Genomic DNA, 26,884 nt, shown 5'->3' with positions numbered 1-26,884 from the left:
GTACTGAACAGTGTGAAGGACTACAGGGAAGTGCAGCTTTCCAGCATTCACAGGAGGTATTTGTGCCTTCCCTCACACTCCTATACCAGCCCTTCAGGAAGCTCCATCAACTTCTGCTGGATTAGAGGTTTCAAACTAACCTGGACAGGAATCATACAGATAATTTATTGATATACTTTGGTAACTTTTTTTCCATATTCAAGACTCACAATTTTTTATTCTTCAGTTCAACTCAATTTTTTTTTTAATGAATCTTAGCAAAATAATCATACTGTAAGGTTTAAATAGGGAAATATAAACTAGAATGTCAGAATAATCTCGTTGACCACAATTAGGCACATTCTTAGTCAGTCTGAAGCTTCTACAACCCTTCCCCCGACAAGACTGTCAAAATCTGTTGAAGTATAACTTGATGTATTACTTGCCTTTGGTCTGTCCCCAAGAAATCCACTGCAGTTTGGGGCCCCACATTTGCAGACTGTTTTTTCATTGCCCAGACAGTCAAGGTTGTAATTAAAAGTCAGCTCCGTCCCTGAGTGTGAAAAGGACAAGGTAACAAATTCTATCAAAATTATTGCAAACAAATACAGCTGTTGCTATCTGCCTGCTGGTTTGGGACTTGCTTGTTGATGTATTGTCATAGGATTTTCCCTCTCTTTACTGCTTATAAACACTGACAATGATTAACTAGATGCCCATATATCTTGATGTCCTATGCAATTACATTTTAAAATAAATTCGCTTGACTTCATAAAACTGTGCCTGTGTCTGGCCTTCACACATATATCCATCCATCTATCCAGCTAGATATAGCTGTAGATAGGTAAGTATGTGTGTGAGCATGTGGGTACACAAACCAGAAAACAGATACTTTTAAACAGCCTCCTACATTCACTCCTTAAGCTTATTATGTTCTTGGGAAAGATGCATTTGAGAGCTCCAAAACAAAAACTTACTAAGGATACCTGTCCTAGAAGCAAGCAACAAAAAGCAACCATGGGACTCATAATTAAGAAACACTAAAGTAAAAGGCAGATCACAAAGCATCTCCTTTGTGTGCTGAGTTCTCTACAAAAATATTTGCACTGAATCAGTTACACAATGACTGTCCCACCAATAAATGCACAAAAAGTTTAACTTGGAGAATGAAACCAAAGCCAACCCGAGCTGATGTACCTGCAGGAATGTCACACACAGCAAAGAGCCCGACACGAGTGTCTCCATTCACTGTCCACTTTAGAGTTTCACAATTTGGTTGGCAGCTGTGATTCATAAACCGAGAATAGTTTCCTTTGGGGCCAGCATCAATAATACGGTCCTGGAGAACAAACCAGCAACAGGATGAAGGCTTTTTTTCTCTCCCCCCCTCACAAAAAATATAAAAAATCCTCCATAACTAATTTCAATAGTTGCATTCAGAACTGGCATGGTGTTGCTATGCAGAGCACACAAGCCAACTGCTGGTACATGTTGTATTGGAAACTGTAGTGTCCCATGTGGCCTGGAATGTGACACTCCCAAAGCAATACTCGTGCTCTAGCTCACATTTTCCCAGCACCCATCACAGCCACATGGCAGGATAAGTGTTCTTGTGAGCATTATGGTGGGCATGTTAAGGAACCCCCTTCCCCAGGAAGCTTCAAAACTCAGACTCAGTCCTTTACCATTTACTCTGCATTCATGAAGCTGTGAGGCATTTACAAGTACTGTGCTTTATGGCATTTACCAAATCACTGCAATGATTACTTCCAGAGATTACCAGTTTCTCACCAGATTTGTTTCTCCAAATCAGCCTAGTTTAAACAAAAACAAGCTCTTGGTAAGCTAAAAACATCCCATTCCTACAAACAATTGCTCTTAAATTTCTATCTCCACTAAATATATCAGACATTAACAAAATAAAATAAAACTTGAGATTGCCAGAACTGTGTTTCTTTGCAAACCTGCTTGAGAAGGCTTTGCTTATTTATGAAGTAACATTATAGTTTCCTTCTGATTTTTATAATGCACATGTGTGCCTGTCATGCCCATGTGCACACTGCATGGCAGCATGGGCAGCTCAGCCTTGTAATGGCACTGACAGTTTTGGCAAGTTAGACCCACAATGAGCATTTATTAATTACAGTAAGAGCCAAACACGTGTTCAGTTCAGACATTTAACACACTGACGTTGTATGTCAATCTAGTAGAGGAATGAGAAACTTTCAGTGTTCAGAGAAATGTGGTTTCATCATTCTGTGGCAGTAACTCCTGTGCAAGAACTCCTCAGTTACAGGACTGTGTAAAACAGTAGCTGTGGAAATGCAGAGCAGGAGCCTTGGGAAAAAGAATGGTGGTTGGGACTGAAAAACATGCAGGACTGGCAGCCAGCTCTTGTTTTTCTCCTAACTAGCTGTCTGGGGACTGAAGCAATGTAATATAGATAATCTATAATTCCTGCTGTCCGGGTTCTTCACTTTCTCCTCCTCCTGAGGAAGAAAATACTCAGGGGTGTGCACAGAAACACAGGTGCTGAATTATTTTAGTGTGTTAATTAATCTGCTGCAATAATTTGCTGTGAATCAATTTGTGGAGGGCTGGCTGGCTATTAACAGAGAGTGCTTTCAGGAAAGAGTTTCTACAAAACTACAAGCCTAGTTTTGCCCTAAACAATGCAAGGGACAGATGGCTGCAAAAAAGATTAGATGTCCTATATAGGACACAGCCTCACAATTCTATTCCACATTCTCTCAAGTGAGAATTTTATTTTCTGTTGTTGAAATTTTAGTAAAAGGATTGCTAACAGCAATTCCTTCCACTGTACCACTACTATTTCCCCAAACTTCATACTTCATTTTAAGGCTAGGCAGGTAAGTACTTTGTACGTACAGGTACAGGTAAGTACTGTACTTAATTTCAAGCAACAAAGCCCAACTTATAGACCTCAATATGTAATTTATTATGTAACACAGAAGTAAGGAGATGCATCATGTACATATAGAATGGAGAGAGCAGGCACAGAAGATGCAGTGCTGTGAATATATGAAACTGTAGAATGTCAAAGGTAGCAGAATGCCCTGCCAAGGTGGTGAACAGAAGAGATCAAAATAAGGTTGTAAGTAAATAACAGCAAAAACCATCAAATACCCTACCTTATCAATAGTAAGCATATAGAAGTGGGTGATGTCATTTTCATGTGCATATTTGATTCTTGCCATACACTCCTCTTCATCAATCAGCTCTCCCACATACTCATTCACAAACTCCCCCTGAAAGACACCAAGTATCACTAGTGAAGTATATCCCAAACCCACAGGCAGCACTGCAGGCCACCGGTTCTGTGCTGGGTAAGAACAATTCCTACCTTTTTAATGTCCCTCTTGGCAACCAGGCCCCAGCCTTTGCCATCAGTTTTGATGATCTTTGTCTCGGGGTACTGGCGTTTTGTAAAGCACTGGTTCTGGCAGCGCTCTCCTGCTGGACACACTTGTGGGTGGCACTCGTACATCAGCATCCGATTGAGGCACTCGGAATCAAAGCCACAAGGGTTCTCATCCGTGGGCTTGCAGTTGCACTTGGGAATCTCAGATATGTCAGCAGTGTATATCTGCACTTTACCACAAGGTTTATTCACCTGAAAATTAGATTAAAACAGAGCAAATATGACTTTAGAGCAGTTAATTTTATGGCAAGAGTTACACCGTGGTTGCTAATTTGGTTTTGCACCCCTAGATGCTCCAATGAAAATAAAATTTTACCATTTCACGACTGTAAAAGCACAGTTACCATCATTACAGCCTGAGCCTATCTCACTGCTCAGCTCAAGCCTTTGAGTACCCATTCCCTCAAACTTTACCTTAATGTGTTTGTATGGTGGAGGTTTACGTTCACTCTCCTGGGTTTCTTTGGCTTCTCGCTGTAGTTTTATTTCTCGAAATCGAGTTTCAGCTTCTTGTAAAGCTGAAAAAGATTGCAGCATCAACAGAAGTGCCAGAAAGACGATTACTCCCCCTAAACTGACTTGCTCATTCCTATGTGTATTAAAACAAAGCACTGTCTACTTCCTAGTCCCATTATTCACTTTTATTGCAAGCAATGCATATGGAGTGGTAATGCTCTCAACAGATGTATAAATGCTATTATTTCAGTCTCCCAGTCTGAGGGAGCCTGAAAAAGTCTACTCTCTTAGTCTTTTTTTTTAGCTTTCCAGAAAGTAAAAATCATCAGATATAATTTCAGTTAGATGCCAGTCTTTCCCAAGACATTAAAATAATGTTTTCATGCAAAGACAGTAATAGTGACTGCTGCCCAGGACAACACACATTTCTTTAATTTAATATTGTAAAACAAATGTTCAAAACCCAAGGCTATGTGTGAAGAAAGCAAAGCATGCATATCCTAGGATTATTTTTGTTTGTTTTTAGCTTTGTACCATTTTTGAAGACTTTTCCAATTCCTTTGATCCCCTGGTATCTACTCCCTCTGTCTCCCTCCATGTAAGGGAACACCCGTGCTTGGTGCGTCCAATAGTAATCCTTAGAACCAAAGAAAAACACAGGAAATTCTCCGATTTCATGCTTCATTTTCTGGATATTTGGGGGAACGTTTTTCGGATGGCAAACTTCTGCAGGCCACCATCTAGCACAGAAGTACAAATAAAAAAATACAGCATTTTAGTCAAGCTCTTTCTGCAAGAGACAGTTTAACAAAATCATTTGAAACAGCAGTAACTGATTATTATTTCCAAGATCCAAGAGGATTTAAAATCCTTTCCTCTCCTCTCTTAGTAGAGAGAAGACCAGAAAAGGAAAGCCTGACACTCAGATCTGTGGGACTTCACCTGCCTGCAAGGTCAGCACACACAAAGGACTCCTGGTGTCTGGGTAGCAAAACCACTGCAGGTCTTTACAAGATCTGCAAATATTGTAATTGTCAAAGATCAAGAGAAGGTTGATGACACCTATTAAGGTTTCAAGGATAACCCCCAGCTACCTCTATCTCACTCAAATCTCATCCAAATGTGAAACACCAACAACCTGAGTGAGTGATATCCCAGCCTGTGAAGGAGTAATTTAGCCAATTACCAGTTATACCAATTTATGGGCAGACACCTCTGCTGTAAAGAAGGGTGGAAAGCTCATTCACTGGAGGCAGAAATCAGAAGACTCAAGCAGATCTGTATGGGTAATGCCTTGGCCAAGAGCAACAGCAAAGCTGCAAGTCTTTGAACATGAAGCTTGCAAGGAGGTGAGGTCCCTAGTTCAGAGATTAGTCAGAAATCAGAGAGCAGCAAGGCTGGCCTACAGGAGCAACCAGTTGTATCATCCTTAGTTAAACATGCCAGTACTGTAAAACAACACAAATTCCTTCATCAGACCTGTAATTTCCCAGTTTAACCCAAATAATATCCTGGAAATGGAGCTTCTTGCCCGCCCTGCAGTCATTGCAGTACCAGCTCCCATCTGGCATTTCAATGTTCAGGCAGTCAGGGTGAAAGGCTGCTGGGCAGGACTCACAGCACAGCAAACTTCCCCCTGCAGAGACACAGAAAAAGGAAAGAGGTTAGAAAACATCAAAATCAAAGGGTAAGTTTTGCATTCCAGACAGGTCAGAAGTAACACACATGTGGTAGGTTCAATTAGAAAATAAATGGTTAAAACATGCTGACCTTCAGCAACAAAGACATCACTTAGCTGGGTAGAGCAGCCAAAGGGTCCTGACTAATCTGAATGCCTGGCAGACTTGGGTTGCTAACACATGCAAAATAACAAGCAAGCTGGTGATAAAAATTCCAGAATAATGCACAAATTATAATTACTTTGCTGTACTTTAATGACTACAATATGTTTAACATAGTTTTAATATATATTAACATTTCTATGTAAGAAAAATTGTAACCACAACAGATTTCTGTTACGATTTTGGGGTTTTTTTTCCCCCCTTGAGGGTCAAAAGGAACAAGGTCATTGGCTTGTTCCACGAATTATCAAGTGGAAAGTTGGCTGCAGCTTAAAAGCTGCTATGCTGCATGTTAATTTGTTAACAAATCAGGTAAAGTTTCACTGCTACAAGTTTAATCAGCATTATGCATTTTGTGGTTCTCAATAAGGAACAGATTTATTGTACAAGATAAAACAAAACACCCTTAATTAGCAGCAAACCCAGCAACAACTAATACTGATTCAATTTGCAGTCTGCTGCTAAACTAAAAGCAACTCTTAAAATATTTATGGTGTAATATTACATATTAGCAATAAAGAAACACAGAAAGCTTTAGTACATTGAACACAGGGGGAAGAACAGAAAAAATACTCATTAGGTGTCTCTTGTAAAGAATTAAATCAGGCATCTGGTTGTTGGAAAAAACCCAAGTAAAAACATTCTTTAATTAAAAAAAAAAAAAAAAAAAAGGATATTTAAAACCCTGAAGCGGCATAAGCCAACTTGACATATAGCAAAACCTAACAAAGCCACATTTCGAATGATTTGCTATGAGCAGGTTAGAAAAACACTTAAGCTCAAGAACAAAACGTCTCGATACCGCGTTTCCGAAGGAGCTCCCTCCCAAATCCGTTTACCTTTGGAGCACACAAAGCACCAGCTGACATTGACATGGGCGTGGTGGCTCTTCCCCTTCATGGCAGTGAAGTGGTTGGTGCACACGATGCTGTTGGAGGCGATGACGGCGCATCCCGCGGCGATGCAGACGTCGCCGGCGTGGTACGCGACAGGACAGCGCACGCAGCGCATCATCTTCCCTGCAAGGCACAGCACTCACTCCTTACTCGGGGCCACAACAAAGCACAACACTGCTGAGTTACTTCGGCACAAAACTGACCTGTTATTCTAGCAAAAGTGCTACGACACCTTATACATGCACACACAAAACTTCAGCCGTTACATTTTCAATGCTTGCATATTTTTGCAACAACACTGAATTAATAAAGGTTTTTAGAGAACCCTACACCCAATTTAAAGCACTCTAAGACTTTGATTATGCACATCAGGATAGACCAGCTCTTCCTGAGCCATGGAATTTTGTCTGCAAATGTTGCCCAAAGCTAAAGACCTGCACAGAATCAAAATGTCTGCACGTTCATTGAGCCTTGCTGCAGTGTTTGTACATTCTCAGGTCCTGTCCTCACTGCTTCGCCTCTCTCCTCATCACCTATACATTCTAGATTTCATTCTCTCTTGAGAAGAAAACATGGTTAACTGAAAGCTTGCTAAAAAAAGAGTACAAAGTAAATACTAAAACTGACTAAATCTATTACTACTTTTTAAAAAATTCTGAATCAATTGATAGTCCATTTATACCTAAAAAAACTGTAGCTAGCAACTCTCAAATGGACACATTCCTTACCTTAACATACCATAAATAAAATGAATTCATCAGTCATAAAAACGTAAAATGAAACTACCTTTTGAAATTCGTGGATGTGAGGGGTTACTAACATGACAACTGAGGCAGCTGTGGAGAGGACATCGAAACCCCCTGTTCTCAAACACAGTGAGATGAAATTTTTTCACACAAGCTTCGTGGTAGAATTTTCCACAGTGAGACACAACACAGCGTTTCACATCTGCTTTTCTCTCCTTACACACGAAACAGGTGTGCACACCTAGTGGCAAAATAATAAACAGAATGTAATATCCAAAGAAATGAATTTAAAACACTTCGCTCATGTGTTTATGTTATGCATGAGGGAGCTGCTTTTGTGGTGTGAAGGAAGTTTTTTTCAACAAATCAAATTGCATTACTTGATGCAGCAATCTATTTACTTATCTCTTCAGTATTAAACACTGATCTGCTCAGAAACAAATAAAATAAAGTTACAAAGCAAATCCATTTGCATTTGAAGTGTACACAACACCCAAAGCCTCACCAATCTGATCTTATGTTCTTATTTATAAGTCTCAGTATGCCAGGACAAGTAAGAATTTTTAGTTTTCCAAGTTTTTTAAACCAATGAAATAGGATGATGGCTGGTCTGTGGTCTTCTGAAATTTGAAGCAAGACCACAAACCAAAGACAAGCATCCTCTAATCTTTTTTCTGGACTAGTTGGAACAGCTGTATTTTGAAGCAGCAGCTCCAACAAAGTTCACTGCATGTACTGAAATGAGCTTATGAGCAAGAACGTAAATCTTAGGTAAAGTTTTGAGATTAAGAACTTCCAAGCAGTTATTACAGGATTAAAAGCAAATGAAATTAATAGCAATAAGGTAGTCTTTTAACAGGAAAAGCAAAAGACTAATACAAACACATAAAGGACTGAAAAAAGAACTGAAAATGTTTCACTTTGCTGCTCCTTTTTCTAGGATTTCGTAAGTCTTTGTGACAGACTTTAAACCTCATCTGTAATTGTACTCAGAAAGGAAATAATCTGCAGTTATTAAGGCAATGGAATTCTGATTAAATTAGACAAGTTGCAAGAGAGTTCTCACTGAAAACAGGGTGAACTTTGTAAAACATGGCACACTTATGGTACTCTATGAACTCCTACCCTGTCAGGTCCCAAAAGATAAAAAAGGGATCTCTGAGGATACATACTCTGTCCAGGAGGATGTCCTAGAACAATATACAGGAAAACTATAACTTTTTTTTTTTTAATTAATAGAAAGGGACAAACTTGCCTGATGTACATTCACTACAAATGAATTTTCCTGCTGGTCTTCCAGAGAGCCCAAGGCAGCTTACATGAAAAGCTCGATAGCAAAGTCCTTCACACAGTAGGAGATCACCTGTTTTTTCACACAGCTTTTACAACACAAAGGCATTGAATGTTAAAGAAAAGTTCATATGTGGAAAAAAAAATGTTTTCTTTATTCCTTTTCATATACTGCTCCTAAAAATATCTTTTCCCATTGTTGAAATCAAATTTAACAAGTGAAAGATAACTTTACAACCATCGTCACATGCTCTGGCTTAAGTTGAAATAGGTAACAGAATCATTAAACCACTAGAAATATCCCTCTCAGACCATGGTTCAGGAGTAAATACAACCTGACAGAAAAAAAAGGAATAGAAAAAAAGCTGTAAGAAATATTCCCTAGCACACTGATGCATCTGAGTAGGGTTAAAAAGCATATTTCCTTTCCTTGTCCTTGGCAAAAGGAAATCAGCCCAGTTGGCACGATACTTCTATGCCTGAGTGGTTAGCAGTGAAACATGCACAACTAAAAATGAACCAAACAACAGTGCTGGCAGAATTTAAGGATTACTCAACATTTATAGACAGATACAACCTTATCCCACTACGTACAAAAAATGGAAATGTAACTGCTTGCCCAGTCTCCCAGAAACAAATTAGATCTGTCCATTTGGATTGTGTTATCATTTCATAGCCTAAGAGCCCTTCCAGAACAGTCTGAGGAAAGGCTTTAGCTCTCAGTCACCTCCTGCCCATCACAGCACGGCAGGGCAGTGCTGCCATCCCTGCTGCACACAGAGCACAAACCCCGCTGGGCTGGGCTGGGCTTCCTCCTCTGCACTAACAGAGAAACCAGCAGCTCTTGTGCATTATCTGACCAGTCACCTGGCAACACTCATGTGCTTCTTCTGAGCTACTAATTATGCTTATCTTACAGACATGGAAACTCAAGCAGAAAGGCTAAGTCATTTACTGGAGGTCAAGAAAAAAAATAATTAGGTATTAAGAATCTCATTTACTGCCATGGCAACCTCATCAGCAACAGACATCTCAGACACACACGATAAACCTGTTTCTGGCCTAATATTGTCATTTTCATATTTAAAAAGACGTTTTCTAGGAAAGCTTGGGAAACACAGCCCAGCTAATGTCTCTCACCTGACACACATATTCTTTTTTTGTTCCTGCTCCTCGCTCAGATTTTTTGGATGATATAGACACTTCAGTCTGAGTCTCATCAGCACTTTCATAGGGGGACTCTGAGCGCTCATCTCCTTGGCCATCAGAGATCTGAAGATTAAACACAGGTGTTAAGAGAAAGTAGGCACAGATGGTCAGTTTTGCACAGCATCAGAAGTGATGGAAGCAAACACACTGCAGTTCAGACTAGCAGATTTAGGCACACTCTTCTGGTTTTGTTTCCCCCATCTTCAAAAAAACACCTTGACTGAAACCAGAATATGCATTTGTGGAAGTCTCATCAAAAGGATTATACAACAATCCCCCTCACCAGCAACTTAACAGCAGCCAAAACAGAACACCAAAACTTTGTAATATGGCATTTTATTTATACTCAGTTCTATAATACAGTTAGCAAGAAGTGCCTAGCCATGACACAGGGATATCTTCAAATCCCTCGATTAAAGTCTGAGCATGTGATTTATGAGAGAGCAACAGTCAATTTTTATGAAGAAACTTGGTAAACTCCAAGCTGCATATAAAAGTCTCTGACCCAAATTATTTTCCAAGAAAGTGTGAACAGCATATAGAAGAAAGGAAGAAAAGAACAAGCAGCTCTCAATATGTTTAAGGAACATTACAGTCAACAATAAACTCAAAATACTACAGAAGAGAGCCCTGTTATGGATAAATCTTATATAACAGATCTAGATGTAATAAATACAGGGTGTTTTTAAAACTAGTTGTAATTTACTTTAAAAAAAAACCATCCTAGGTAACATATTTAAAAGAAAATACAGGATAGTTTTCAGTTCAATAGAATTGAAGGAGGTTAGTGGACAACCAAGTCATTTATCTCTTTTCACATTAAACCAGAAGATTCAGAATTTCATGCTGTTGCCCCCCAGATGATACCCAGTGAGTTGTGCCTCTCTAAGTACATTCTCCAGGAGAGGATCACAATTTGGAATTGCAGAAGGAAGCCTTCATTTCTCTTTGAGCTCATTCTAATGGTTATTATTCACACATACCATTAAAAGTACTGCTTCCTGTCCCTTCTGGGATGTCTAACTGCAACTCACAGCTGGTGATGCCTTCTCCAGGCATTTCAGCTATATTACAAGTCCCTTGGAAGCAGACATTTTCCTCCTGTGGAAGCATGCTGCAATTAAGCCCGTTTCAATCCTTTTTGTTCCGCCCTCTAATTTTCTCCCTAGGGGACTTTTCCCAGCATCTAGAGCATTTTAGTGGGGTTTCTCTAAACCTTTTCTGTGCTTTAAAAAGGTTGTTGAAAAATCAAGCATGAGAACTGGAGGCAATAACCCATTACAAGTCTTGTAAGTACCGTATCCAAAGCAAGCCAACATGATACCACTCTTCTCCACTTCTGTTCTGCTGTGCAAGAATCTCCCCAAGTCTCTTCAATACAGCACTGAAAGCCACTCGAAATTGCTGTGCTATTTCAGAGATCATTTTTGCCAATAGCCATTTGTCAGGACACAGACACACCACTTTATATGAAGAATTTACTGTCTGTTTTCAGACACAGAATCTCGTATTTATCTACAGTAAACTACCTTTTTCTAAAAATGGCCCAGCAACATGCTGGAGACAGCTACATGCAACCTCCCTGTCAACCCAATCCATGTAGTGTGCAAATTTATTAGAGATGATTTATTTTGAAATCAGAAAAAAAAAGTAAGACAAAACCAGGCCTAGATTTAGTCTTTATAAAATCCCTTTAGAAACACTGGTTTTGAATGATTAATTCTCACTGCTGCTGCCAGCTAACTTGCATTCCTCCATTTAACATTTGCTTTTCTTGATCATGCCTAAAAATATTTTATAAACTGGATCAGACTGACAGTTGTCAGTTGGTTGGTTGTCCCCCCCGCCCATTACTTGCAAGGGTATAAATTAATTTCCTGTGTGCAAATTCATACCTCCACTTCACCTATGAAAATTTCTACAACTAGAGTGATTTGGAGATTCTGCCCAACCATTTCACAAGTGGCTAAAAGAAACTGCAGAGAAAATCATTGTTTTGTTCAGGCACCAGGAAATCTCTGTCCTGTGGAAGCAGCTGTGAAACAGCGAACTGCAAAGTTCTTGCTGGGAAGGGGCAGATAAAAGAAGGCAGCGTGGGAGCATGGCAAAAACACAAACCCTGTTTCCCTTATGGTTTAAGTAAACTTACACACATGCTCATTTCTGTTTAAACTATTCCCACAGAAACATTAATTAGTGTAAGTGGAGCCCTGCTCTAACATTTTTAGTACCTCATTATATTCTTGTTTGAACTAGCCAGAATTAGTCATGGTTAGAAAAGAAAAAAAGGAAAAATAAGCTAGAATGACTTAGATCCTCATTTCTTTTCCACTTAAAACAGAACAAAACAAAGCAAAGTTGAACAAGTAGTCTTGCTGTAACCTGACACTAGGCTTCCCACCTTTTCCCTCCACCAAAAAACCCTAAACCCAGAGAAAACCCATTTGTGCAGCACCCCTTGACCTAAAGCAGTCTTCCCAGCAGTAAAAGCCATAGAGCCTTTCCTTGAAGAGTGCTCCTCTTCCCCTAGCTCACTGATTTGAAAACAGAACAGAGAAACAGAACATACCCAGTGATAAATATATTCAATTAAGAGAATGAGTCAAAGCAATGTTTTCCAAGATTTCCCTTGGTTTATACATTCTGTTCAAACAAAAGATGCAGACCTCTACATGGAAAGAGAACCCTATTGGCAGAAGGCAATTTTTCAGAATCCCCCTAAATATGGGTGACAAAACCCCAGCCATTTGTGAACCTCAGGCTGACATCAATTCTCCTACAGAATGGAGATTTTACTGCCTCAGAATTAATGCACCAGTCCTTCATTTAAATTAAATGATTACTGAGCCAAAAAAAGGAGCAGTGCTGGCAAGAATCAAATTCGACATCACAAATGCAACCACAAAAGCCAAATTCTATCAGCCCATTTCAAGAGAAAACTTGGCAATTTACATCCACCTATAGATTACTGCCAGGTTTCAAGCACAAATACCAACACAGAGCATGAACAAAATACCCTCAGTTCATCAACTGAATGGCCACCAGGCTGAGAGTATCTTTCAAAATCTCTCCTTTAACAGCTGTCAGGAGTCTCACACACTTTACAAAACAAATGCTCTACTGAGCACCAGTTTTGTGTTACAGACAAGACCGGATACCTGCTCATGGCTGTCTCAACTCCTAGGAGTCCCTACATTCACAGGCAGCTCAGTGATACACTCCTGTGCCTGGAGCAGGCTGCAGAATGCACCTCGTCATCCCTGCCACCATGACCAAAGGTTTAACCATCCTCTCCAACAGCCATAATCCATGCACAACTCACACACACTTCACTACCAGACTTCATAGCTTAGGGCCCTAACAAAGGGGAAGGCTAGCAGATTCCCTGTTGTAAGAAAGGGATGCATTTCTTCAGGATAATTTAATTGGAACCTTATTTGTATCTTGGAGAAGGTGAAGCACTGTCTACCAGACATCTTTGAGGAAAGTTCCCTCTATGAAGAGAACTGGAATTCAACACCTCAGCTCTTGAAGTCATCCCAGAATAGCCAATGGAAATATCAGGGAAGTAAAAGAGCATCTGTTCCTTGAGGCCTGTGGAGAAGAGGCTGAGTCAACTCTTCATCCAGTGTTTCTCAGAGACAATGTAGAACCTAAGAGAGGTAGAGCATGAGGTGGTTGAGAAAACTGTATTTGTACCCCCAGTAAGCTGGAACACCTCTAACAGGTTCCAATTCATCTAGGGGACACAGAGTTTAGCAAGTAAAATATGTCTAGATTGAAACAGTCACTAAGTAAAGATGATTTACAAGAAGATTGCTTGAAATCAGTTCATGCTGACGTGATACAGCCACCTCTGCAATGAAAAATAACAGAAGTGGAAGTTTTTAACAGTTCACATACCAGAGCCCAAAACACAGCCTTCAATACAAATCTGGACAGGTTTTGGGGGACTTGTCACTTCACTTGTTATGTTACAAATATAAATATTTCCCTTGTAATCATACCAGAGCTTGTCTCGTCCTTATTTTTGTAATATAATCCTCCTAGCACATAAAATTGTCTATAATTAACTCTTCTGAAATTCAGGCCAAGGTTCAAAGTAATGAACATTTAGATTAGTGGCAAAATGTGTTAATTGGCAATTTGTAGCTATTTTATTCTGCTTTACATTTGGAATATTTTCTTGTTTCTCATAGAGGCAAAGGACAGTTTTAAAGAGCGCAAATTTAGGGGAAAAAAAAGCCAAGGCTGTTCACTTCAGATTTTTAGCAGGTGCCAAGTTTCTGCACTGAAATTGTACCTGAACTCTATCATCATCTCCACTTCTCTTTAGCAATTACTGCTGCTGTGACATGAAAGACACCCTTCCTCTGCTGAAGTGAGGATCACTGCGAGCACCATCAGCCTTCACACACTGCACATCAGTCAGGCTTTCCTTCCCACTTCCTTCAGTTGCTGAATGTCAACATTATTTTGTGAGGACTTGCCTGTAGAAGCTTTCACACTTCACTGCCTGAACACTGAGCAAGGGTGGTATTTCAGAAATCAAATGCAGCTCTTTCTACTGGAAACTGTGCACCTGCATACACAAGTGAGAAAAAGGGAGGAAAACAGCTAAAAACCAATTCATGCCCTTCATGTGGAGTGGGCCAGAACTTACTTCAGGGGTTAGTGAGGTTACCACTCACAGAAATGACCAATTTCCCATCAGACTCCCAAGCCAATCCTTCCTTTCCACGTGTCTCAGTCATTATTCAATACTTAAACATGTAAGACTCAAAAGGGAACATGTAAGGACATATTACTGCATTTTTCCAAGTTCCCCATAGCTTTATTATTGAAAAAATACTTCACTCCTGAGTCAAACTGGGACTGGCATCTCTCCAAATTCTTTCTTTAGTATTGTTTTTTTGCCTCTGAAAAGACAGAAATTGTTGCAATAGGTCATTAAACAATTGGGTTTACTCATCTCAAGAGCATACATTTTGTACTACGACTGTATTTTTAGAACAGTTACTCGGTATGGGGATCAGCTTAAAAAGACTTCAAATCTCCCAAAGTATTTTTAATTTTCTTTTGAACTATATGCTAAAATTCCCTGTTCACAATAACCAAAAGAAGTGCTTAAGGGATTCTTTCAGACAAACACTGACCTATTTTTAGGACTATATAACAATGCTTGCAAAAGCTATCCTCTGCATTAATTCATAACTGAATGAACATGCTTTGCATACTGCAACAGTGGATGTACAAAGCCAGATTACATCAGCAAGCAATGCTGAACACTGGGTAATTGTTTAATTGCTAAATATAGGATGAGATTTACTTTTTTTTCCTGCTTCCTGGACTACTTTTACCTGTTATGTACAAAAGGGACCTACGTGTGCACACGGATGCAAGGACTCTTGGTGGAATGAAGTTTCATTGGCATGATTATATTGAGTAAACAAATGTTTGGTTTTCACAGACGTTGCTGAGCAGGCTTAGAGGAGGAAATGTGTGCAACTCTATACAATAATTACAATAAGAAAACACACTACAGCATTGAAAGGAATTAAACTGAGTCAGCTATGTGCATTTTCTGAGTTTGTATGTTTATATTCTTAATTTGGTCTTTTGTCTGAAGCACTCTAAAATGATTAAAGGGGGCGGGCAGGAAGTCAATTTGAGAGAAGATTCTGTACACAGATTTTGTGTACAAAATCACTTCTCAATGTTTTCTTCCTGCAAGACTTCCTTTAGCTGTAACACGAGTCCTGCAGCTGCAACACTGAGTCTGAGTTAACTGCACAGCTCATTGCACCACCAATTAAAGGTGAAAGGATAAGCACTAACATAGGGAACCATTTCTCACACTATATCTAAATACTGAATCCAGGTCTACCACAATTTTTAAAGTTTTACAACCAGGTACCTGTTTCCAGTCTCAGCCATGCACCTCAGCAGAAATGCAAAGCAATTCTTCATTCCCTCTGGCTTTTTACAAAAGAGTTAAATGCAAGCTGGTATGTACACTCAGCTTGCATATTTCTAGAACCACGTGGCTGAACTTTGCAAATGGTATTGTTCCTTCCACATCTGCGTGGTTGAAATGTCACTTATTTAAAAAAAAACCCCAATGTAGTGACATATTCTCAGTTGGCATCCAATCATACACATGATATAATCTGTGAATCTGTGAAAGGATAGTCTGGAATTTAAAAATTCAAAAAATGCTGTAGTTCAAACAAGCAGATGAATTCAAATACCGATGCAGACATTTGCTCCACTCACTTGAAGAAAAAAAAAATTTTTTTTCTCCACTTAAAATTGTCTCCTTCCTTTCAGACAGCTCCAAAAATCACAGTAAATACCAGAGCCAGCAAAATCACTGCTCTGTAATTCTAAGGAAAAAAAAGGTTCAGAAATTCTAGGTCTGAAAATAAGGTGCCTTATTTAAGGGAATTTAAGAAGTTATGACAGTAGGAACAAAAAAATGCAAACATTCCGCTTGATCAGCTGGTGATCTGGTTATTAAATGTGCCTTTTGTTTTAGATTTAGGATTAAGTCTTCATTTTAAGCAGCTGATCTAAGAAAGCATCCTTGCTGCCTCAGTGTTATCCTAAGAGGTGGGGAGGGGTCATGGTGTGTCTTTTTTTTCTTCCCTTGAAGTACTTCCTGGCTAAAGGCAGTCCTAAAGGACCAGCATCAGCATTTGCTAAGGCAAAAACTTCTGTCTCATGGAACTGAATCAAGTCCCAAATAACTATTCACCGTGTGTTGGCAACTGCAGACTGAACACCAACACTTCTGTGCTCATCAGCTTCCCTGGGACTTCCCCTCTCCTAGATCCAATTCAGACATGGTTTTCCTGCAATGTTTGAAGGCTCAAAAGAAATTTGGAAATTTAGACTGAAGAAGCTATTATTTGAGCACCTATGGTGCCCACACTGGAACAGGCTCCAACAGTTGCTACTCCACCAGTCACACATCTCTTTAGACTTTTCCAGCTAGCGAAGGGCAATTTTTGTTCCAAAAATTTCTTCTTCAGAAAACCCACTTTATAAATTCATTCAGTCTAATAAAAGCACTTCTTGTGTTATTCACATATGCTTGTGTAACAGCTTTCTTAAACCTTAAGAATACAAGCTTTGGTCTTAGTCATTCAAGACAACGATGTTCTTCTGTCACATTCTGTTTTAAGCAGTAACAAAAACAACTGAAGGGCAGATTTTTCAAGAGCCAAAGAAGGCAACCCCTCCCATTTCCCACTGGTTTACTCGAGCATCACTTGCTTCATAATGCAGACTGTAGGACATCAAAAGGAAACACACCCCACTATGTACACTTATCTTAAAGCTAGGGGCATATAAAATGAAAAAAAAGCATGGCAGGAGATTATTTCCTCCTGCTTGTCTGGCAGGCAAGTGTCCTCCACTGCAGGAGCAGCAGGATCCATAAAAGAAAGGGCCCACAAAGAGCGACCTGCACCTTTTGCAGGGATGTCTTAAGCAACATCCTCGCTCAGGTTCACCTGCCATCATATATATTATGATCACATGATATGAACATACCATACACAAAAGATACACAGCATCTTTCCACAGGCAATTAAAGAGGAATGTCTTCAGGAGTTCTGTCGCCCACTAAGTTTCCCTTTCCTTAACACTCAGGACACTGCTACAATCTCAGACTTCCTGACAAGACTTTAGAGTCAGTGATTTCTACACCACAGTCACCCAGGAGGAAGTGGGGTGGGCTGGCCAAAAGCTCTCTCTATAAAGCTTGGAGTATGCACGTTCTGATAAATAAACTCTTCCATCTTTACAAGAGATAAAATCCAACTGCGTATTTTTTTCTTATTAACAAAATCTGAGCAGCTAGAAGGTTGTTTTGGGGTTTTTTTGTTTTGTTTACTCTAAGAACAACTTATGTAAGTCAATAAACAACATACAAACAGGTCAGGCTGTATTCAAAAGACAATCTACCGTGCACCCACACAGAGACAGAAAAACTGACAGAGCCAATTGAGTTACAGTTAACATTTCCTTTATTTCATATAAGAATTCCTGAACTGAATAAAGAGTGGTATTTTGGCCCATACTGCTAGACTAGATAAATTCGTTAAGTATGCGGTGCCACAAGTGTACACAGTACTATAATAGCAAAAAAAAAGACAGCCTGGGACAAGTTTCATTTTTATTATTAGCAGGATTTAGACGTTTCAGATAAGGATGTTATGCAGTTCTGAATTTGCCTGGAAAGTTAATTAAAACTATGAGAACATTTCAAAACAGTATAAAATTGCCTACAGATACTCATGATACGTTGGTAGGGGATGTGGAATAAAAACCTGTATCATGTAAACATTCAGTTAACAGATTCTCTACACTCTGAAGCTTAAGTAACACACAAGAGGAGTATAAGTACATAAGAAACTTAGTTTTCTACACAGAATGTGCCATCAAAGAACCGAAGTGAAACTCAGAACTTTTTTCCATGTGAAAATACAACCATTGTAACAAAACTGTATGGTCTGGTGGATGATGCAGGTCATGTAAAATGTTAGAGACTTTAGCAAGGCTTAGTAAGAAAAAAGTCCAACTACTTGCAGTGTTCCATAAAAATGTACCCCTGACTGCTTACTGGTGCTTTCAAATGGGAAAAAAAAATAAAACCATAGGCATACAAACACATGAAACAAAACAACTGTCTGCTAAGTCACAGGATGTAAGGTGGCACTATATATTAACTTATCCTTAAGCAATGCTTAGAAGAGAAAATTATATTAGCAGGAAGCTTGAATGAATGCTAGAAGCACAGTGATTTTGTTTAACAACCTGCAAGGTCAACTGCAACTGCTTTTTCCTTAGGTCAGTAGTTCATTTAAAATAACATGAATTCCCTTCTTCCTTCCTGTTCTTAGGATCAAAAAATCACTTATTTTCACCTTCAATAAGAGTTTTTAGTTGCATACTCTAGGACAACTAGACTCCAGGGTTGATAAATGGAGCTGATGAACTTTTTGAGTTGCAAGCTGTGCACGTCTCTCGACTGCCTCCTCAAGCAAACACCTTACCTTTTAAGAGCTGTGTTTTGTCCTCTGTGTGTACATGCTAATGTCCATTAAAAATGCACATGGATGAAATCTGTCTCAAATCAGTAATGGGGAAAAAAAGCTGTGGTTTAATATGCAGATAAAGAGCATTAAGGCTTGCACTATTATAATTTGCATTGTTAGGTCCTGGAAACACAAGAATTTGTAGCTATTACCAGGAACTGAGCTTGTTTCAACACTAGGTGTTACAGAAGGAAGAAAGAATTCCTCTAAGGAAGATGTGATGAAATTAAAATAAAAGCACCTCTTCAAATCTTTCCCAGGTTTCTTTAAGCTGCCATCTGCTGGTCAGCTCAGACTTGAGGGTGTGATGAACAACAGGCTGGCTAACTTAGAGAGTGTTACATGTGCTTTATTTTGTCCTTTCTTAGGAAAAGATTACAGTTTCTTTGACAAAGTTTGTAAGTAGTACCTACAGTCTGCACAATACTTTGACACTTATCTGCTGTCAACAAAGTCATCCAGTTTAATGAAGCTAGACAATAATCACGAAAATTGATTGAAAAGCTAAAGCAGATATGTTTCATGCAAACACACCAAGTGTGCCAATAATCCAGCAGTAATGGTAATTTAAAGTCTTTTTTATTTATTAAAAAAATACTGATTACACTCTTACTGGCACCTACTACATTACTGGGGGGTGGAGGGCCAAGGTAAAAAAAGAAATTAAAATACACCACCTGCATCTCTTCTCACAGATATGTGCTTTTGGATGCTTACACCAAGTCTTACATAGCCAGTAAAAAACTACTCCAAGCTTTTGCAGACTTCAAAGCGTTGAATATTTTTTTCACATCTGGCCCTATCAGTTGCTCATTGAGAATTATATTTCAACAAAATCATATTTCACATAAGTGACTTGTGTCAAGTGCCTAGAAGTAAAATTATTTTGTTTCAAAATTAAATGCAGGTATGAAATTCGTTTATTCCTGTATAAACACTTAACTGCTTCTGTCCACCCATCTTAAAACAACTTCAAAGACCAATTTTTTTTAAGGGAGTGAACCTTTAATAAGTCATACCTATAAAGCTGTTTGAACAAGTCCACACTCCCACTCTTATCTCCCTCTCAAAGTAATTTATCAATTGAAAATTTGGCCTTGCCTGATTTTAAAGTATTTCAAATAAACTCCATTTAAAAAATATCCCCGATAACAACAGAGGCATTCAAAATATTTTTTAAAATGTCACATAAGATGCATCTTTCAAACAAGAAAGAACTGACCACATCTTTCCTGGAACCTGGTTGTAAAGGACAGACATTTAAGGAGTGTGTAGATAACAACAGTTCTTTACAAGTAACAGTCACATCCAGGTTCCATTCTGGAACAAGCTGTTCACAAATGGGAGAAAAAGAAAGGAGAGGGGAAAAAAAAAAGACCAGAATCCTCATATATACACCTTGTGGAGATGTATGTGCTTATACAATACAAAGAATTTTTCCTATACTTGATAAGAGAGCACCGAAACCAACACTTAGAAGTATTATAGTGAACAAAGAAATGTGAAAGTTAATCATTAAATCTATTTAAAGTTGAGAAGAATTACATCCAACTCAATTATCTGTGCAAGGCTTTCGTCATTACCTGACTGTTTTATTTTTAAAAAAACTTTCCCTTAATACTGGGAAAGTTTCTCTCCAGATGAATGCTCTCAGGACACACACATATTTAGCCGTTTAGACAAGTGCTAAATAAAAATACAAAAAGGGAAAAAATTTTTAAGAGCCACCCACACAATCCAGAATTTCTGTCTTTCCTTGTTTTGTAGAGCAGGTCAATATCAATTTCTGAAACACATGCCTGACATTTTTGTTTTTTTGAAAGGCAAAAATGTATGTAATATAGGAAACAAACTGGGCCCAATCTTGGTTGGTCCAGGTTCAGGTCAGTGTAGCTTTAACCAATCCAAGGATTTAGCCCATTAACCTTCTTCCCCCTGTACCCAGTCCCCCAAAATTATTTAACAAGGTGTGTTTCCTGTTATGCTGTTTGTGACTTCTTTTGGATATCTTAACCCTTTGAAAACAATTAATTCACTTTCTAGTTTGTGTATCTGTGTTCTGTGAGCAGTGTATGAAGTTAATTTTTCTCAGATCTTTTACTGTTTAGCATAAGCTGAGTAAATTAGTGCTAAGTTTTAGAATTTCCATCTCAGCCATATGTAAGATATAACTATAACCTTTCTTACATGTGAACCATTATGTTACAATCCAAAATCCTACAAAAAAGAGTCTTTCGTTAAGAAAGACTTCTCCGTAATTGATTTAATAATCATAATCTTGAGAAAGAGAAGAATCTTTCTCATGAGTGCACAATATTTAGACATGCATATTTTGAGCCAAAACCCTCCAGATTTTTCCCTAAACTAGTCTGGTTGAATAGAAGGTCCCAAACAGACCATTACACAGCAAGTCCCATCAGCACAGCCAATCCAGCAGAAGCTGGTAAGCTAAAGATGGGAGTCTCTCAACTGAGAAAGCAAAGTATTACTTACTTTGGCTGCTGCTATGGACATAACTTCCTGTGGGACCTCCTTTGCTTGTTTTATTGGGGTACAGGAGGGAGTATTTATTGAGGTTCTTCTAGTTAAAATGTTTTTCCATTTACAGTTAAGATATACAGCCATTAACATGCAATCTTTTTTCCCTACCCAAAGGTAAACTGTTTACTGAACATTGCCTAGGTATTTTAACTGCATTCATAACAGCACCTCATGCATTTGTTAGGGAAGATGAAAGTCTCTAGGAGAGCTGGAAGCCCTTTTCCCTTGTTAGCAGGCAAGTATTTTCTCTACAGTTTTTGTAACACAAACTGAGTGAAGCTGTTTGTCTATGGATATTTTACTAATCCTACCAACTACAGATCCAAACCCACCTGCAAAACAGCATGCATACTTCACCCCCATGCTGCCACTCTTTGGCCGATTGGTTTTAACAGTGTAGATGACTTGGGGAATGGTTTAATGGATTGTATGAATACACTTCTGGTACATACATTTCATTTATTGTATGTCAACTGAGAAGAATTACAGTTCCAAATATGCAGAGCTAAGACTATGATTAGCAAGTATCAAAAAGATACATCCTTCACTGCCTGTTTAACTCTACTGGAGTTGGAGCTATTTGCATCACAGAGAAATAGCACTAAAACAGTCTGAAAATTAATCTGAGTTAAAAGGGGCTCTGCTCAGAAGACTGCCCAGTTCTAGATCAAACAGAGGATTAGGAAATTTGCTTCGATATAAAAGCTATGGCAACATGACAATATTGAGTTACATAATGTAACTAACGTAGTACACTTACATAAAAGTCTGTAGAAGAAAATACAGAACACACTGGCATTTTACTTTGCCTCTAATAGAAGGTTACAATTCTAAAACGTTGTTGGTAAATACATTAAAAACCACAATAATATCTCGACGTCCCCAAATCAGACGTTCGTGTTACAATAAATGATTTGCAATGCACACGTTAACAGGTTTCACAGAGGCCAAAACTGTAACTTGTCTAGAGCACCAACGTTAGAGAATTCGCCTTGGATTTTTGCCTTTTTTTTTTTTTTTTTTTAAACAAGATTCACACCTGAAAATTTCTGTAATTAAATGGCTGTGTGCAAACACCACTTTTTTTTTACCTCATTCTCAGTTAAGGAAGCTGAAGGAGATGAACTCTTGCTAAAAGCAAGAGTTGAAGATTCTGCTGCTGAAGCCCGATTTCGCTTCTTCAGAGGTTTACATGCATCAGACAGATTTTTCGTTGCTGTAAAATAATTTTGGTTTACAAAGTGAAGTTTGGAACTTTAAAATGTTATCTCCCTGAAGCCATTTAAAATAGTCCTTCAGATACAGGAAGGAATTATTTAGGCACATCTTCTGGGCACCTCATTAGGACTGAGTGAACATGAAGCTTCTGAAGCCATGTATTTTGGTTTGATTTTAAAAATAAAGGTCTCCATTAATCAAATATGTGCTAAGAAATGTTTTCCCAATTTTTTATAGTCTCATTTCTATTAAAATCGAAGTATCTTGTGACTTACGACCTCTTTAAAGCAGAGGTAACAATTATGAGAAGGCCTAAGAGAGCTCATCAAATCTGAATACTACTAACACTTTGTTAAGAGAAAATTTATATACAGGAGCCAAGTACCACACATTAGCTATGGCACATCACCACTTCTGCACCATGCAGGACTTGCTGAAGCTCGCTTGTCTTTGGCAAATCACTGTAACACCTGAAGAGATATGCTCTGATAGCAGTTGCCTTAAACTAGAGCATCATTAACAAATCTGACTTTGGTGTTTTGATCCAAGGTTCTACAGAATTCCCTCTTGTGCTCCACACTGCCTCCCATCCAGCACCATTTCGAATGACTAAAACCCCAGAGTACCAGATGACACTGATGGTCACTGCACTTGTTTTACTGGGCCAGTGCAGAGGGCAAACGGGAGCAGCAGGGTTTGCTCTCTGCTCGCCAATATCTCAGGGCAGCAGCTTTAATCTGGTGCCATCACACGGGGAACTTGTGAACTGCTGCTCTCAACCAGCAATGCACAATTTCAGTCCAGGATCGAGCTGCAGGAGGGCAGTGAAGGAACAGGGCTCCCCCCCAGCTGTGGCACAGTGCCTGCAACTGCTCACTGAGTCAGCGGAATTTAGCCAGCTGCCTCAGACAACCTGGGCATTTTAAAATTATTTAATTGAAAAAGTTACATTAAAACTTATTCTGACCACATTACCTGACTGGTTCTTTTGTGAAGAGGAGGTTTCTGTGACTTTAGAAGAGTTTGTTTTTGCTGTTTTGTCATTGCTTGTCTCCCTCTGTCACAAAAAAAAATATGAAAAAAATAAAAAAACTCCTAATTTATGAGTGGTTGGATACAACTGGCAATTAGTTCTGGATTTATGTTATTAAAAAGAAAGTGTCTTTACAAATATCTGAATGGTACTGTAGTTAAACTAGTCCCACTTAAGTGAATTTTAAAACTCATTTACAGCACAGGGTACAAACCCATAAACAAATGAGAAATATTAAAGAACACAGTACTTCAGCATCCCACTTATCCATCCCAAATTTAGCATACCAAAAGGGGAGTGCTAAATGAATACAAAACTTGTAAATTATCCTTACTACTCTCTATACAAACTGGTCAAATGAAAACCTTTAATTATTAAAGGTAAATTGCAGAATTACTATAGAAATTAGAGAGCAAATCCTGTGCAGAACTCTAAGTCTCAGAGAGGCTTGCTTCCAACTCCACAACTTATAGCAGTGCCATATTTTATATTACTATGGTTAAGATTGTTTCAGCATTTCCAAAATAAAACCACTATTTTCAAGGGAGAATAAACAGCACCTAAATTTGCTCCAGATTGAGAATTCATGATTAAAAGTTTAGGCCAAAAAACCGGGGAAGTTTTTGTCAAATCTTTGTCAAAATTAAGATGTTGTTCCTCAAACATGCCACTATTATTTTCCATTTCTTATGTTACATATTCATTCAAATTACTAAAACTATAGCCTAGAATACTCAACCCTGACACATGCTCACCTGATTAATAAGCACAACTCTATTAACAGAAAGCTTTACACACATTTCCAATGCTTTACATGCTTTTTCACAGTCATCATTTGACACTCAGTTTTACCAAACAAAGATGTGCAGGTGAACACCTCAAAGGCCAGAGAATTGATTTCCTTTGTAAAAATAAACACGACTGGTGACAGATGTGCCACCCTGTGCTGTTACTGAGCTGCCCTACCACCAATGCCACCAGAGGCTCCCAGTATTGGTTTTCTAAGATTACTGTTACACTTCTGGGCAAAAATGAAGGAAAAGAGGGTGTCAAGAGGAGGGTGCCAGACACTTTTCCGTAGTGCCCAGTGACCAGACAAGGAGTAATGGCCATAAACTAAAACACAAAGTTCGACCTCAACAAGAGGAAGATTTCTTTACTTTGGGGTGGCAGAGCATTGGAACAGTTGCCCACAGAGGTCGTGGAGTCTCCATCTCTGGAGACATTCCAAACCCACCTGGACACATTCCTGTGTAACCTGCTCTAGATGACCCTGTCTTGGCAGGGGGATTGGACTGGATGATTTCCAGAGGCCCCTTCCAATCCTAAGGATTCTGTGATTCTGTGAAAATGCACAGGATAGTTCATTCTTAAATTTAAAGCACACTTTACAGAACCCCCATTTTGTTAATGTGCATTTTATATACATCATCAAAGCAACAGTGAACAAATTAGTTTTTCAAAACTTCCACATGGGTACTTATGGCTTGGTTACTTTATGTGAAAACATTCTGAATTTGTAAATAAGAATTAAGGACAAAGGGACAGTATAACCCACAACTCTTGTGCAAGAAGTAAAATGCCATTAAATTAAAGCTCCTACTATCCAAAATGACTGTAACTAAAGCCTGCAGGTAAACTGAGAATAGCAGAAAATAAGGTGTATGGTTAGTGTTTGCCTTTTTGAATCATTCATGACATATTTTCACTGTAATTCAGTGAATATTCTACTAAGCAGCAGCACATACATCTGGAAGTGCCTTGGGACTGTGAAGGCAGGAAAAAGACTAAGAGAGAATTCCTAAAACAAACTGCAAACCATATCTGACCTTTCTGTGGAGCACAAACCCTGCTATATGCATTTAGAGTTTCCAAACTCCCTAATATTTACATACATCAAACAGCATTCAGTTTTGATAAACTGACCAGAGAGAGAACAACATTTTAAAAATGCACATTACAAAATCAGCGCCATCAGTGCTATAAATATTATGAGAATCATTCACCTCTTTTAGTTATTTATTTTCCTGCTGGTACATTCACATATGTGTCATGTGCCAGAACCTCCCATGCATGAACTACACTGCAACCACCTTTCATCCTACATCTGAGAATGTAGGCTAATTGTAGTGTACAAATACTGGTGGGACTGGAAAGTACCTTTAGAACAGTCAAAACAAGGACTTTATAGGAGGAATTAATTATAATAAGTAAACTCTGTTATGGATCTAGTGCATTATAATGTATTCAAATCAATTAGACGAGTTTAAAAAGGTTTGAGAAACTACTCCTGGAAAGTCACATGAGTATGCAAAGACTAATCCATTCCAGCAAGAAGTATAAAAACTAGTTTTGGCCCTTCTTCCTGCAAAGGTAACAACATTAATAATTATCTCTGTCCCTTGCTAATTTAATCAGCTCATTAAGCCTATCTGTAATTCTATGTTTTTTTATATATTAAACTCTAAGACAACAAATTGTCTTAATATCTACAATATCAACAGAAGCAGTAAAATAACCAGCACACCAAACAAACTGACATCTACAAATAAGACCCCCACAATTAATTTAAAAAATAAATCTACTACCTTTCCTTCTATTAGGTTGTTTAATCTGATTGCTGCACCACTGAAGGTCTGAGCTCAGGTCTGTGGTACTCACACTACAGTATGATACTGCAATAACACACCTCAACACACGTGTGAGCTAAGCTTTCTACACGAGTAAAACCCATGAAATTCACTGCTCTACATGCAGAGTAAATAAACCTGTGCCTGAGTCCCCACAAGATTTGTCCTGTGTGCACATACATAGTGACCTATGTAAGGAAAATTCTCATTCTCAGAAGCAAGCTAACCAGAAAAGGAGCCTGTAATTTGTGTGATAAATATACTTTCACTGCATAAATATATATTTACTGCAACCTCCTTTCCCAAGAAAAGGGTCAGCATGCGACTCTAAAATGTCCTAAAGCCTTCCAGTTTGTGAAAAGTAGTTTTTCTGTTTTGCTTGATTGGCTTTCTTCTGTTACTTTTGTCTAAAGTAACTATTCACTAAAGGTATTTCTTTTACATTCTGGTAAAAATAATTCCAAATCAGGAGGAAAGAGAAAGAACTACAGAGCATAAC

At 38.6% G+C, this 26,884-nt stretch overlaps 1 protein-coding gene across 3 annotated transcripts in view; it reads right to left on the bottom strand.

Moving 5' to 3' along the window:
* NSD2 (nuclear receptor binding SET domain protein 2) overlaps positions 1 to 26,884 on the bottom strand; it is a 72,370-nt gene that overhangs the window by 5,482 nt on the left and 40,004 nt on the right. For 2 of the 3 annotated variants that reach the window (XM_014895229.2, XM_088163027.1), the window contains exons 9-22: positions 24,993 to 25,097; positions 23,698 to 23,779; positions 22,596 to 22,720; positions 9,791 to 9,922; positions 8,616 to 8,739; positions 7,401 to 7,601; positions 6,558 to 6,737; positions 5,357 to 5,513; positions 4,412 to 4,617; positions 3,836 to 3,939; positions 3,344 to 3,613; positions 3,132 to 3,248; positions 1,177 to 1,318; positions 426 to 532 (exon numbers count right to left, since the gene is read on the bottom strand). In XM_014895229.2, the coding sequence (XP_014750715.1) occupies positions 426 to 532; positions 1,177 to 1,318; positions 3,132 to 3,248; positions 3,344 to 3,613; positions 3,836 to 3,939; positions 4,412 to 4,617; positions 5,357 to 5,513; positions 6,558 to 6,737; positions 7,401 to 7,601; positions 8,616 to 8,739; positions 9,791 to 9,922; positions 22,596 to 22,720; positions 23,698 to 23,779; positions 24,993 to 25,097 (2,052 nt within the window). The remainder of the gene's footprint in view (positions 1 to 425; positions 533 to 1,176; positions 1,319 to 3,131; positions 3,249 to 3,343; positions 3,614 to 3,835; positions 3,940 to 4,411; positions 4,618 to 5,356; positions 5,514 to 6,557; positions 6,738 to 7,400; positions 7,602 to 8,615; positions 8,740 to 9,790; positions 9,923 to 22,595; positions 22,721 to 23,697; positions 23,780 to 24,992; positions 25,098 to 26,884) is intronic. The other variant, XM_014895231.2, reaches the window with a different exon arrangement.

The sequence above is a fragment of the Sturnus vulgaris genome, chromosome 4 (genome assembly GCF_052056855.1).
Source record: "Sturnus vulgaris isolate bStuVul1 chromosome 4, bStuVul1.hap1, whole genome shotgun sequence".
Classification (NCBI taxonomy): Eukaryota; Metazoa; Chordata; class Aves; order Passeriformes; family Sturnidae; genus Sturnus; species Sturnus vulgaris.
Note: the sequence above shows the minus strand (reverse complement) of the source record. Positions and strands in the feature narration are given on the sequence as shown.